Raw genomic sequence first — 14,129 nt, forward strand, 5'->3', positions numbered from 1 at the left:
ACGTTTGTTGTATCACAGCTTCCCACAGTGACAATAATGTGACAAGCATTGGTGACAGCAGTGTCTTCCACCCACACGATCAGTTAAGCTGTCGCAGTCCCAATAACACACCCACGTACATTCAAACCCCCACACCAATATGCACACACACTCGCTCGCGCACACACACTTGACTCACCACGTCGATCTCGGTGTTCGAGTGTCCCATATTACAGACGATACAGCCGTTCTTCATACGGTCCAGGTACTCTCTCACCACCACGTTCTTATTTCCTGGAGGAGAGGGAACATCATAAACATACCATCAATTTTACACTCATCACGTTCACTACTGTACACTGAAACGTCAGAGAAATTCAGAAGTGGGCAGAGGAGAGAGGTGAACACTACCAATAACTCTTACTGGGTCGATACATGCTGAATGATGTTTAGATCACTTCAAAAAGGAATCATGTTGCTGTACACACTACACAAATGACGCTTGGAATAAATCTCCTGTACTAGATTTAAAATATATATTGTAAAACAAATATTTAAAATATAAATCTACTCAAAATAGCGCCTCACATCCACTCTCCTTATAGACCTACTGTATGAATTAGTGTCTAAATTGCATTGCACACCACTAAGTCTGAGTGTGTGTGCACGTGCGTGTCTTGTGTGCACACTCATGCACACTCGCGTGAGTGTTTACGGCCGTCTGTCCCTTTTCAATTAACGTGGATGAGGAACTGCAGCTTGTCAATAGGCTTCATGCTTAATTGACTAGGGAGGCATGCAGTTTGTCGCAATGAACTCTTCACTCAATCTGCATGTGGAGCGCAAACGGACTGGCTACACACATGGCTGCCAGGTCGGAGTGATTGAGACAACTTCTGTAATGTCTCAAGTGGTCACCAACCTTGTGGTCACCAACCTTGTGGTCACCAACCTTGATCACTTGATCATCTGAGTCAAAATGCAAGCCAATATTATAAAAAAAAAAAAAAAATTAAAATATGACTTCAAAATGTAAGCCTACTCAACATTAACCAATGAAAACATTTCTGTAGTAATGAGGTTTGTGGAGTAGGCTATAGGGCGAATACATTATCACTGCATATCGGCGATTCTTGAATTGCCCTGCCAATGCTGTTCTTCTCAGACCATTTTGAAATGATATTTACAAATTGTAGGTGCATGGCCACACTGGTAATAGATCATTTGTTGTACTACTTGTTAGGAACAGAACTGGACTGACGGCCTGCATCTGATGGTCAATCTGAGGGGAGGGAAGGAGCAGTGGTGAGGCTGCCTCTCACCCAACTCACCGTCCCTCCTCTTTCCCTCCTCTGAGAAAAGGGGACAGCTGAGGACGCAACTCAACGTCACGCTGCATTATATCTGCCTCATGCACCAATTCATGTTGTTACTCCTATGACCAGAGAAAGTGAAATATTCCTCGACATTAAAAAAAAGACACAAGCTGCTAATAATAACAGCGCAAACTTATCGGAACACTTTGCTACTCATTCATTAACAGCTGCAGTGCTGGTTGTAGTGTGAGTGGAAGTAGGGAGAATGTTCAAAACTTTTAGAATCCATAAAATGTGTTGACAGGGTTGAATAACAAGTTCAAACATACAGCTCTCTGCTGTATTCGTTGAGTCTCTCTCTAGTCATGGGTTTAAAAGTTTAGAAAGGCTTATTTTTTTTACAGTCTATGGCTCCAGGAAACTGCGCAGACACACGGTGATCTGAGCCATCTGATTGCACCTATAGGCTTACCGCTTGCTATTTGATTTGCTCTCTGGGCCTTCTGGGTAGGCAGAGTTCTACTTTCAGACACATGAAATGGGAACAGAATGGGAACAATTTTGCCTTCCCGGCACTAGGTCTGCTGAATCAAGTGCACCTGCCGCCAACAGCTCAAAATGATTTATAGGAACGCAAGGATTTCTCATAGTTTTTTTTTTTACAGAAATGTTTGGTGACTAGGAATGCCTTGGAGATGGAGACGGACCGGTTGTTGACCACTGGTCAATACCCTACTACCTAGTCACCCTCTAGACTGCTGGGGGGGAGAGAGAGTGCGCGTGCGTGTGTGTGTGTGTGTGTGTGTGTGAATAGAATGGTGCAGGCTGAATCAGTCAAGCGGGTAAAGCAGTAGGGAGAAGGTGGTTGTTGTTGCTATGCCCATGCTGGAAAGAATGGGGGTATAGTGGTTCTCAACCACAAATGTGATTTTACAACGTGGCCATCTAGTGCTGACTGAGGGGACAAGGGAGAGGTGTTCACCTGTGCAAGTGATGACAATGTCCACTTGTCTGATCACTTCATTCAGCTTCACCAGTCTGAAGCCATCCATGCTGAACAGGGACGGGAAACAAACGCGTTACTTCCTCGTTCACCCTGCTGACATTGGCCGATCAGCACATGTGCCAGGCTCTGATTGGCTGAACTTACCAGGCCTGCAAGGCACAGATGGGGTCGATCTCTGTGACGTACACAATGGAGCCCATGGCCTTGAGAGCAGCACAGCAGCCCTTCCCCACCTATGGATACACAAATAAAACACACACATGAGTATAGGACTGAGGGAGGCTCTACTATAGACATGGATGGTAAACAGTTTCCTCTGGTGGTCCATTTTGAAATAATAAGGAGTTCAGATCGCCAGCAGCATCCCATCCTGCATCCCACGGCCGGCTTTCCTCTGAAGCTAAGCAGGATTGGTCCTGGTCGGTCGCTGGATGGGAGACCAGATGCTGCTGGAAGTGGAGTTGGCAGGCCAGTAGGATGCATTGGGGACATTTCCCTGTGTAGGGACCAGTCTTCCGGATGAGCCGTTAAACGGGCGTCCTGACTCTCTGTGGTCACTAAACATCCCATGGCATTTATCGTAAGAGTAGGAGTCCTGGATAAAAATCTCAATCTGGCCCTCAGACCATCACGGCCACCTAATCAACCCCAGCTTCCGATTGGCTCATTCATCCCCCTCCTCTCCCCTGTAACTCTTCCCCAGGTGGTTGCTGTAAATGAGAACGTGTTCTCAGTCAACTTACCTGGTAAAATAAGGGTTCAAAAATGAGAAGTGCACCATATACAGTAGGGCTGGGAAATTCCAGGCACCTCATGACACAACGTTATCGCGGTGCTTAGGTGCCGGTCCTATACGTATTACAGTATGATGTTCCAAACATATTGCTCACCAAATGTCTGCTGCAGAGAGACGAGAGAGCGTGAGAAAGCTAGTTTTGATCAGTCAGGGAAATAAAAGTGCTGAAAACACATTGGCTCCATTTAAAAAGGAGAAAAACAGTAGAGTTTTGGTGCAGGTGCAGCCAACGCTACCTACAGTAGGAAAAACATTATTGTATTATTTTAGCGATACTTGGGACTCAAATATCAATATAATATCGTCCACAAATAATATAGCGATATGCAACTATAGATGCGCCCCCCCCCCCTTCCCCCATCACTAATTCACAGTAGGTAAGACAAGACTTACCTCTCCATATCCACACACCACCACCTGCTTTCCCCCAAACATTACATCAGTGGTCCTCTTCAGGCTGGGGGGAGAGCGAAGAAACACAAAATCACCAGCACTTAGCATGACAAACGTTTAAGTCGCCCACAAGAACGAAGTAATCTTCCGCCGTGTCTCTGCTTTGAACGGGCATGCCGGAGTTGTCCTACCCGTCCAGGATGGACTCCCTGCAGCAGTAGAGGTTGTCAAACTTCTGCTTGGTCACAGAGTCGTTGACATTCATGGCCGGGACACACAGCTTCCCCGCCTTGGACAGCTGGTACAGCCTACACAGAGAGCAGCAACAAGAGGGGAGCATCATTATAAAGCAGTAAAAACTGACAGTACCCGTTATGGCCACTAGATGGAGACATGTCCATAGAAGATAGACCACCCACTTTGAAACAAAACCCTTGACGGAAGGGGAAGCTTACTGGCAAAAAAAACTCTTTTTTTTCTCTTCAGTCTAGACAATGAGTCAACGTATAATGAAGTCGCGTGCGAGCAGTGATCCACCCACCGGTGTACTCCAGTGACGCTCTCCTCCACGATGCCTTTGATCTTCTTGAACATGTTGGGGTATTTCTTATAGATCCAGTGGGTCAGGTCTCCGCCGTCATCCAGGATCTGGAACAGGGGGGACACAACGCGTGTCTTTCTGACTGATCGGGATAAACGACGACGCCATTCACACCGCAACAAAAGTCTGCTACTGAGAGACGGCGTTTGACGGGGGGACAGACACGTACCATGTTGGGCTGCCAGCCCTCCAGGTTGACGCAGCGGTCGATGCACCACCAGAAGTCATCCTCCGACTCGCCCTTCCACGCGAACACAGAGAACCCTGAGAGAGAGAGAGAGAGAGAGAGATATATGATGGGCACTGAGAGAGCCAGCGGTCGTGAAACAGAAAGACGCTCAAACGAAGCGGCCCGGTTCACACTCACCGCCCTCGGCCAGAGCTGCCGCCACCTCGTTCTGAGTGGAGTAGATGTTACAGGCAGCCCACCTGCACTGAGCCCCCAGGGCAGTCAGTGTCTCCATCAACACCTGCGCGACACACACAGACCAGACCGCGCGTTCAGGTAGGATACAGACAACGGAGACGTTCGTGTTCAAAGCAAAGTCCTGCCTCTGAAAGAAGTGTACAGCTGGCTTAAGACGAGTAACATTCAGTATACCTGCGAGTCGTGGTTTTCTGAGCAGAAGCTGCAGACTCACAAGTGGACTGAGCGGTGGATGGTGGCGTGCGTGTGCGCGTGTAACTCACGGCTGTTTGAGCTGTGATGTGGGTGCAGCCCACTACTTTGGCTCCAGCCAGAGGCTTCTCTCCCTGGGCTCTCTTCCTCAGGGCCATGAGGGCTGGCATCTCTGTGAGGAGGAGACAAGGGTGTGAGGAGGGTTATTTTAGACCCAACGTTACAACAACATTACTACAAAACCATTGGTCCCATTTCAAAACTTAAAAAAAAGGCATTCCTCTCTGTAGAATCTTTAAAATGCAAAAAAAAAAAAAAAATCTTTATAATTCTTTAAAAATAAATGGTTAATCAAAGTTATCTGGCAAACGTGCTTTGGGAACACTCCCAGATGGTGGAATCTTTTCCCTCTGGTTTCTGTTGCCCGTTGCCCTGTCACCTAGACGTTCAGAGCTCGGGCCGTGTGTGATACGGCCTACCGAGCTAGGGCTGAGAGGTCAGCTGTATAGCGACTTATAAAAGTTGAAAGTGCTGTAGCCCGCAGTACAGACCGCGTTAGGGCTGTCTGGGGTCAGTTGTACAGACAGAGTCAGAGCAATGCAGCCCCCCCCCCCCCCCTTGCTGTTGATCTCACAGGCTGGGAACATACGGCCACTGAGCACACGGCCCTGGAGGAGATGGGCCGTCAGCATGGCACACACACACATCCAACACAGACGCACAATCACACACGCTCTCACACCAGAGAATCACAGTCTCTCTCGCTCGGTCTCTCACGCACACATCTCGTCCCTAGCCCACCTTGCCACACATCTCGTCCCTAGCCCACCTTGCCACACATCTCGTCCCTAGCCCACCTTGCCACACATCTCGTCCCTAGCCCACCTTGCCACACATCTCGTCCCTAGCCCACCTTGGCACACATCTCGTCCCTAGCCCACCTTGGCACACATCTCGTCCCTAGCCCACCTTGGCACACATCTCGTCCCTAGCCCACCTTGGCACACATCTCGTCCCTAGCCCACCTTGCCACACATCTCGTCCCTAGCCCACCTTGCCACACATCTCGTCCCTAGCCCACCTTGCCACACATCTCATCCCTAGCCCACCTTGCCACACATCATCCCTAGCCCACCTTGCCACACATCATTCCTAGCCCACCTTGCCACACATCATTCCTAGCCCACCTTGCCACACATCATCCCTAGCCCACCTTGCCACACATCGTCCCTAGCCCACCTTGCCACACATCGTCCCTAGCCCACCTTGCCACACATTGTCCCTAGCCCACCTTGCCACACATCGTCCCTAGCCCACCTTGCCAAACATCATTCCTAGCCCACCTTGCCACACATCATCCCTAGCCCACCTTGCCACACATCATTCCTAGCCCACCTTGCCACACATCATCCCTAGCCCACCTTGCCACACATCATTCCTAGCCCACCTTGCTCAGCGATCTCGATCTCCCGGCGTCCGAAGTCGGCCTGCTTGATGTTCTTGATGCAGAAGTCTCCGTTGCCCTTGGAGTTCTTCTGCTGCTTGTCCCGAGGAGAAGTCTCATCGTCAGAGCTGTCTGTGTACGACGCAGCTAAAAGAGAGAGGGGTCAGAGGAGAGGGGTCAGAGGAGAGGGGTCAGAGGAGAGGGCGCGACAACACGTCTACGCACAGTCAACAGCAGCACACGAGCTGCACACACACCCACACACTCACCACGTCCTCGGGATATAGACGTTAAACTAACAACACACGTAACATGACCATACACTAGGCCACAATCTAATCTGACGTCCAAAACAACTGCATAGCTCACATTATGAGCTACATCTGGGGACTGAGCCCCAGGGCAGAATACACCTGCACAGCATGGCCGTCTACATGCTCGGTACGGTTTGATCCTAGCAGAACTTGGCTAGGTGAAGTGAACATCTATGCCTCGCATGCTCCCTTAAAAGACCTAGTCTTGAAAAACAAGAAATATAGCGGCAATGGTACTGTTTGTCCATCTTGAGACGCCGTAGCCAGTGTACACTTCCTCAAAATAGTCTGAATTAGTCTAAGATGATTCAAGAAATCGGTCATTCATTTTGACGTCTTTTTGCCGAGGAGATCTTAGTCACGCAAGTTGACATGAACTTTTGGTTAAATGCACTATTTTTCAAGTGCAAAAATGTGCATGAAAACGAGTCGTATCTCGTCGAATGACCGCAAACACTTAATTGAAGAATCCCTACGGTTGAGCAATCACCGACGAAGGGCCGTAGACGTCGGCTACCGGACGCCAGCGTGGCTCGAGAAAAAAAATGTGCGCGCGAACAACCGAGAAAAAAAAACACACACACAAAAAAAAACAATGCTGAAGACCAATACAAAACATCATAATATATCTACGAACTGCTTCGGATGGGAAGCATGCGGACGCCTTAAGCCGAATTACAGCTCTCTCACCGTGTGCGTGCGGCTGGGACAATAAGGCTGGGATAGAGAGCACGTGAGAGAGAAAGAGAGGAATGAGAGAGAAGGGTCAGTGGGAACAGTCGGGACTCTGGCTCTGTTCACTCTTTCTTTCTGTGGGAATAGTTACAGCAACCACAGAGTTGAGGATTACAGTACAGGGGATCAGGAAAGAGAGGGAGAGCGGAAGAGAGAAAGAGAAAGGGGTGAGAGTGGGGGGGGGGACAGAATGCAATGAGGTACAGCGAGAGGACAAAGAAGAAAGGAGGGAGAGAGGACTTTTGAGGCACTTGGGTCGAAGCGGACGGTGAGTGTCTGTGCGTGACATTCAAAAAGACGAGGGACAGCCAGGTAGGCTGAGAGTGACATCTCTTCACAAGTGGCAGAATGAGAGGCCACAGTCACACCAGGGACGTGGCATTTCACACTTCTCTCCTGACAAACATGTCTCCCTACCAGATTAACTCTGGTTGTAAAGCAAGGGTCACACCCTTTTCATGACACGCAGGACAGACAGGCCCCTCCTCGTTCTACTACAGAGCCATTCCCAACGCGTCAGTGGAAATGTCACCTCTCCTCTCTCTTTCTCCCTCCCTCCCTCTTCCTTTTTTTCTCCCTCTCTCTTGAAAAGGGGCCTCCAGGAGCCCTGGGAACAACCAGGAGTGGGACAACCAGGTGACCATGACTACTAGTATCGTGGGAACGTTGCCTCTCCTCTAACTTTCTCTCCCCCCTGTCTTTTATGGACCCCCAACCTTACTTATTATTTATTTTTTAACAGCTTACACTGGCCTGCCTGCCCGGAAAAAAGGACATTGGTGTGTGTGTGTGTGTCTGCAAGTTATTATTCACTGGAACACAGCATTAGAAACTAGAGAGAACACTAGCAGCTCTCTGTGGCCTGCATTGTCTCTTCTTAATCCAGTTATACGTTACGGAGAACAGTCCTGCTCCCTACCTGTCGGGGAATAGACTGCATACTGTACCTGGGCTGTGATTCCAGTTAGGCACAGGGGGTGTGGGGGCTTGTGAGTGTGTCAGATGTGGGTGCGCATGCCAGGTGTGTGTGTATTCTCGGTACCTGAGCCGTAGCTGTCTGTGGAGGACTGGGAGATGGATCGGGACAGAGAGCGGCGGCCGATTTTGGTGGGACGTTTGTTGAACTCTTGTTTCTGGTCCGCAAACTGGATCTGCTGGCAGAGATGGGAGGAATGAGACCACAACGCCCACACAGGCACCAACGTTCCAACCTCCAACACCCAGTCCAAAACAAAAAACTCCTTCCCCGATAAGACGTTTCCCCTTGTTGGCCCCCTGTGTATCCTGAAGGAAGTATCAGATGGGTATATCCTAAGCAATGAGATAACCGTAGCACTCAAGGCCTTGTAGCGTTTCCAACATTTATCCACATCAGGTTCTTGTAAGATCTATAAGGGGCGTGGGGGGGGGATCAAGTGTCCACGGTTCAGGGGCCAGTGATTGATTTCGCACAACAGTTCATCCCTAAGGTCTGAATTGAGCCGAGTCAGCTCACCACGAGACTCTATTCACAGTGAGAACAACCATTGGTTAAAAAAAAAATCGCAATTTATCACATTATGTAAGACCTACATGGCCAGAGCCAGGGAGGCAGCTTTGGTTAGGATGGAATACGCTGCTGGTACTATTGATGGATTACTCACTGGTGTCATATAACAGGCAACGAGGACACAACTTAAATGGGAGAGAAAAAATTGATTAAAATGATGTGACCATGATAACAATAAATCTGTTCAAATCACCACAAATATGAGCCCGGGAGATTTCACAGATAAAAATAGGATTTTTGCAGCACCAAAATAATAGAAAACCTTAACTACATTAACAGAAACATTTGTCTTTAATCCTATCTGGTTTTCCAACCACCTGGACTACACTGCAATGCGCGCAAACATTCAAGCTTCTCATTCGGAGTGCAACAACAAAGCGTAAACAGTCGAACGAGTGTGCGTGTGTGTGTGTGCGCGCGCATAAAACGCTGACACAGGACACAGTCACTCTGAAATAAGCCCCCTCCCAGAGTGTCTGATGCACATCCAGAGTACGAGACGCGTCTGTTCACCTCTCCATACAGGAACTACGGCGTGACCACTGAAAGAGAGAGGGAGTGACTCATGGTTGTGAAATCTGAATGTGACACCACCAACCAGGCAGATTGATTCTGAGTCACGAGGCAGACAAAGGTCTTGCATACTCACGATAGAGAGCCGTCCCGTCCCCCCCTCCAAGAGTATCCACTTGGTTCCCTCATCATGGCTTCCTTCCCCTGCGCTCAGAGGGAGAAGCATGGCTGGTGGTAATGCTTTCTAATTGGATCCACATTAGCTGTTGCAGAAGCAACCATGCAGGGTACTGACCAAATGTATATACACAGTCCTCAAACATCTCTCGCTCTCCTTCTCCCTTACACACCCACAATACAGTGCACGGACAAGTCACGGACAAGTCTGCGTCTGCCAACCAAATACATGCAAAACAAGTGGGAAAAGTCACCAGGCAATGAGGCCCAAGACAATGAGATCCACAAACACCTGTACACACAAGTAGATTGAATTTCATTCATCTTCTACCGAAGCCTGTCAAGTCCCAACCTAATCCATCCTCCTCCTCCCATCTTACCTTTCTCCTACTGGGTTCACCTCCAGTGTCTTCATCCTTCTTCTTCGACAACATGACTCAGTGGACTGCTGTGAGGTGAGAAACTGTGTTTGGACTAGAGGGGGTGGGCCTGGAAAACTAGCAGTTGTGGGCCTGGTCCATTTATACCCTCTCTTTACCAGGCAGCTTTACCCCCGATCCAGCCCCAACTGGTCCGGACAGTCACCCATGTGCTGTGCCTCAGAAACAATGCAGAATTGTTCCCCACTTTTGTTTTTCCCTCTCCTCTCCCCTCTCTCTCTCTACTTGTTAATTGTTCACAGGCTGGATTGGATTGGGGATTCTTTATCACAGCCAACAACTCTGTGACCCTGAATGGCTCTTGGCTGAGGGACTATTGAGGTCACCCACAGTAGAGCGGTGGACCCAGGGAGAAATGGTAGGAAGGAGGATTGCAGGCGGTGTTACTTCAGAATCAGAGGGATCAAGACAGTGGGTTCTGCCAAGGAGAGACCCTGGGCTGCCACCACTGGGACAGACAATAGAGACTTTGTGTAAGTGATTAGGCCCATTTTGTTTGCGTGAGACCAAGGCTGCTGAACTAGAAAATATTGTAGACTAGAAGAAATATAGACGTACAGGATCTCTATGGTGGCAGTTTACAACAACCAATGCCCACTTGCCCAACAGTGAGAGATCACATAACATCAAAGGTTTGGCTTACTTTTTTACCAAAGATTTTCATCTGTCACATGGTTTAATCAAAGTTCAAACCAAAAGGTCAACGAGGGGCATCAGGAAACTGATTTCAAACCATCCGACTTGGTCCTTATGCCAGATCGTCATGCTAGTGTGTGACGGAAACGGACTGCTTGGACATGTGCCTCCTGACCTTATGAGTGTCCGGAGCAAACTTCTCTTCGACAGCCGACACACACACACACACACACACACACAGGTCTAAGAGGTTTCATAGGGCAGGAGGAGAGGACCCAGGGTCAGTAAACAAGGCATTGATCCAACAGTCATAAATCGAGGCTTTAGACCTGGGCAAACAGACACAGTGGCTGACTGATGACACATTCCAGGAGAGCGAACTGTGTTGGTTATCAATGGGAGATAAGAGTGCCAAGAACGAAGAACGCAGCAATTTTATCATTTCCATTTCGTAATATGGCGTTAGACTAGGTCAGCACCTGAATAAAAAGGGAGGCTGACATGCAGGATCACTGTTCGTACATTCAATGAACGCATGAGCAATCACAGGATCATGAATGAGCTCCATTCAGAATGCTGACATCCATCCACCTCTACTATACCTATACTGTTGTTATTGCGGAGAATGTGAATGGATGTTACGCGACTCAAATCAACTCGTTTCCTCAAATGACCATATGTCGCTCTAAAAGCCTATTCGCGCTTGATCCGAAAATTTGGTTGGCGGCTTCGTACGGGGGGGGGGGGGTGTGTGATGTGATTGCGGAGCCTCCGGATGCACGCAGAGGCCAAATCAATCTCCGTACCGCGTCGCCGCACGCCTCTCAAATGTTGTAACAGCGCGGAGGGCTTCGTATAGCTGTGTGAACACAAACTCACTTCCTTGACAACTACCTCCACAATAGCTCTGCTCAGCTAAGCACAAGAAGTATGAAAGCCCTGACGTCTGCGGAGGCTGCGTCACAGTAAATGTTGTATGGTCACTTCAGACGAATGCTTGACCACGCAGAGCCATTAAAAGGCAGGCCTGCGTGCACAGTGCTCACAGCTGCACGCATAGCATTAGCTAACATGTGAGTGAGAGATGAAGGTTATGCAAGAAAGACAGGGGAGGGAGGGATGGGGAGGACCACAGACTGCTAGCAGGGTACATGGTAAACTGCCTGCCCTATAGCAGCATTCTGGCCCTGCACTAGGATTACCTAACCCGGTTAAACCAGACTGAACGCTGTGCCCATCGTTGTAGTGAACAGGAGAACGCGGGGGAAACAGCTTGGATTATCAGCAGAGCATGATGAATGAACTACCGTTCTAGAAAACTGGTTAGCCTACATTTCCTGCGGACGAGTGACACACACAGATCACAGAGCAGAGGGAGGAGCTGTTCAAACAGATGACAGGAAACTATTATTGACTGTAGCGAGGAAGACCATTCATCTTGATCACTGACAAAGAGGGCAACCGTGTGGATCTCTCCCCAATGCGGCTAAGGCAATGCCTCATAGCCAGGCCTAACTGTCCATATTAGTGCATGAAACAGATACATCGGATTAATCCTTTTCTATACCACCAGTAATGACGGAAGTAGGATTGGGCTGGACCAATCCCGCATCCAGGATGAGACAGGTCAGAGATCACAGCCTTGTGGCGCACCACCAATGCCGCATAGTAGTGAATACTAGCCTTCTCTGTCCCTGCATCCTACTGCAGTCGGCATTAAAGGCATTAACCTCGCAGCACTGCACAGCACCACAGCCACATAATACATACATTATGCATGTTCAGTGATTGCGAGGCTAATGAGATGTAAATAATAGATGCTAACCCAACACACTGTCACCTCTCAATGGAGCTGGGCATGGCTAGTTGACTATAGCCTAGAGAGGAACCAGGTCGAGGTTGGCCAGCCAGCCAGGCAGAATCACAGGCACAAACATGGCCCAAACGACCATCCCGTGCCACATTTACAGTGTCTGGGGAGGACAGGTGCCCCCTCAGCCCAGACTGAGGTATCTGCAGTGGCAAGGTCGCGTCACCAGGTGGCAGTGTATTCGCTTGGCAAGGGGGGCTTTTGGTAGTTGTGCAACATGTCTGACTGGCCAAGACCACCAAAGGTGAGCTCTCATTATGCAATAAGGCCTGAGGAAGTGTGCTATATGGCTACGGGCTGTTCTTATGCATGAAGCAATGCGGAGTGCCTGGATAGAGCCCTTAGCCGGGGTATATTGGCCATATACGACAAACCCCCAAGGAAGACTTATAGCTATTATGAACTGGTTACCAACGTAATTAGATCTGTTTTCATACCCATGGTATACGGTCTGATTTACCACGGGTTTCAGCCAATAAGGGTTCAGGGCTGGAACCACCCGGTTTATAATTGTGGTTAGGTGTGTGTGTGTGTATGTATGTATATTTTCAGCACCAGTTTATCAGATACACTCATCTAGTACTGGTTCGGACCCCACTGTAGCAATGAACGGATGCACCTGGTCAGCAACAATGTTCAGATATGCTGTGACTTTCAAACATTGCTCAATTGGAATCAAGGGACCTAACGTGTGCAAGGAAGAAAGAAAAACACTCCACACACCATTACAACACCACCACCACTAGCCTGTACCATTGACACCACCACTAGCCTGTACCATTGACACCAGGCAGGATGGGTCCATGGACTCATGCTGCTTACGCCAAATCCTGACTCTGCCATCACCATGACGCAACAGAAACGGATTCGTCAGAACAGGCAATGTTTTTCCACTCCTCATATTGTCCGGTGTTGGTGATGGTGTTCCCCCTGGAGCCGCTTCCTCTTGTTTTTAGCTGATATGAGTGGAACCCGGTGTGGTCGTCTGCTGCAATAGCCCATCCAAGACAAGGACCGACGAGTTGTGCGTTTCCCGAGATGCCGTTCTGCGCCATTATTTGCAACATTCTTACCATTCTCCTTCGACCTCTCATCAACGAGCTGTTTTGGCCATCAGGACTGCTGCTGACTGGATGGTTGTGTTTGTAGCACCATTCTCGGTAAACCCTAGACACTGCCGTGCGTGAAAAGCCCAGGAGGCCGGCGGTTTCTGAGATACTGGAACCGGCACGCCTGCTACCGACCATCATACCTCGCTCAAAGTAGCGTAGGTCACTTGTTTTGCCCATTCTAATGTTCAATTGAACAGTAACTGAATACCTCAATGCCTGTTTTATATAGCAAGCTACAGCCACGTGACTGTCTGTAGGAGCGAACCACTTTCGTGAATGTGTACCTAATAAATTGGCCACCGAGTGTATATTAGTCATATTACTATAGTAGTATCCTGAGGCCGGCATGTGTGTTTGCTCCAGGTCCAGCCTCACTAGGGTCGGCTGCAGGGTAAGCCGTTCCAGGGCAAAGCCACAGAGCAGAGTGATACCCACTGAGCAACCAGCCACCATGGGGCCAATCTCTGGAAAGAGTTCCAGGAGAACAGCGAGGAGAGAGGCTTCAAACAGCACAAAGCAATACGCTACAGTCACGAGGAAAACAAACAGGCACAGATGTGATCAGATCTGATACTGTAGAATCCACACCAGGCAGAGTCCATGGTTCAACAGAGAGAATGGAAACAAGG

General features: G+C 49.0%; 1 protein-coding gene across 3 annotated transcripts in view; it reads right to left on the bottom strand.

The window, feature by feature from the left end:
• The window catches only part of LOC139392512 (putative adenosylhomocysteinase 3), a 47,724-nt gene that overhangs the window by 9,763 nt on the left and 23,832 nt on the right, over positions 1-14,129 (bottom strand). For 2 of the 3 annotated variants that reach the window (XM_071140528.1, XM_071140527.1), the window contains exons 2-12: positions 8,246-8,354; positions 6,158-6,301; positions 4,782-4,882; positions 4,459-4,561; positions 4,261-4,355; positions 4,032-4,138; positions 3,682-3,798; positions 3,491-3,554; positions 2,446-2,534; positions 2,278-2,348; positions 179-273 (exon numbers count right to left, since the gene is read on the bottom strand). In XM_071140528.1, coding sequence (XP_070996629.1) covers positions 179-273; positions 2,278-2,348; positions 2,446-2,534; positions 3,491-3,554; positions 3,682-3,798; positions 4,032-4,138; positions 4,261-4,355; positions 4,459-4,561; positions 4,782-4,882; positions 6,158-6,301; positions 8,246-8,354 — 1,095 coding nt within the window. Of the gene's footprint in view, positions 1-178; positions 274-2,277; positions 2,349-2,445; positions 2,535-3,490; positions 3,555-3,681; positions 3,799-4,031; positions 4,139-4,260; positions 4,356-4,458; positions 4,562-4,781; positions 4,883-6,157; positions 6,302-8,245; positions 8,355-9,822; positions 9,921-14,129 lie in introns of those variants that run through there. The other variant, XM_071140529.1, reaches the window with a different exon arrangement.

This window comes from Oncorhynchus clarkii, chromosome 33 (assembly GCF_045791955.1).
Source record: "Oncorhynchus clarkii lewisi isolate Uvic-CL-2024 chromosome 33, UVic_Ocla_1.0, whole genome shotgun sequence".
Lineage (NCBI taxonomy): Eukaryota > Metazoa > Chordata > Actinopteri > Salmoniformes > Salmonidae > Oncorhynchus > Oncorhynchus clarkii.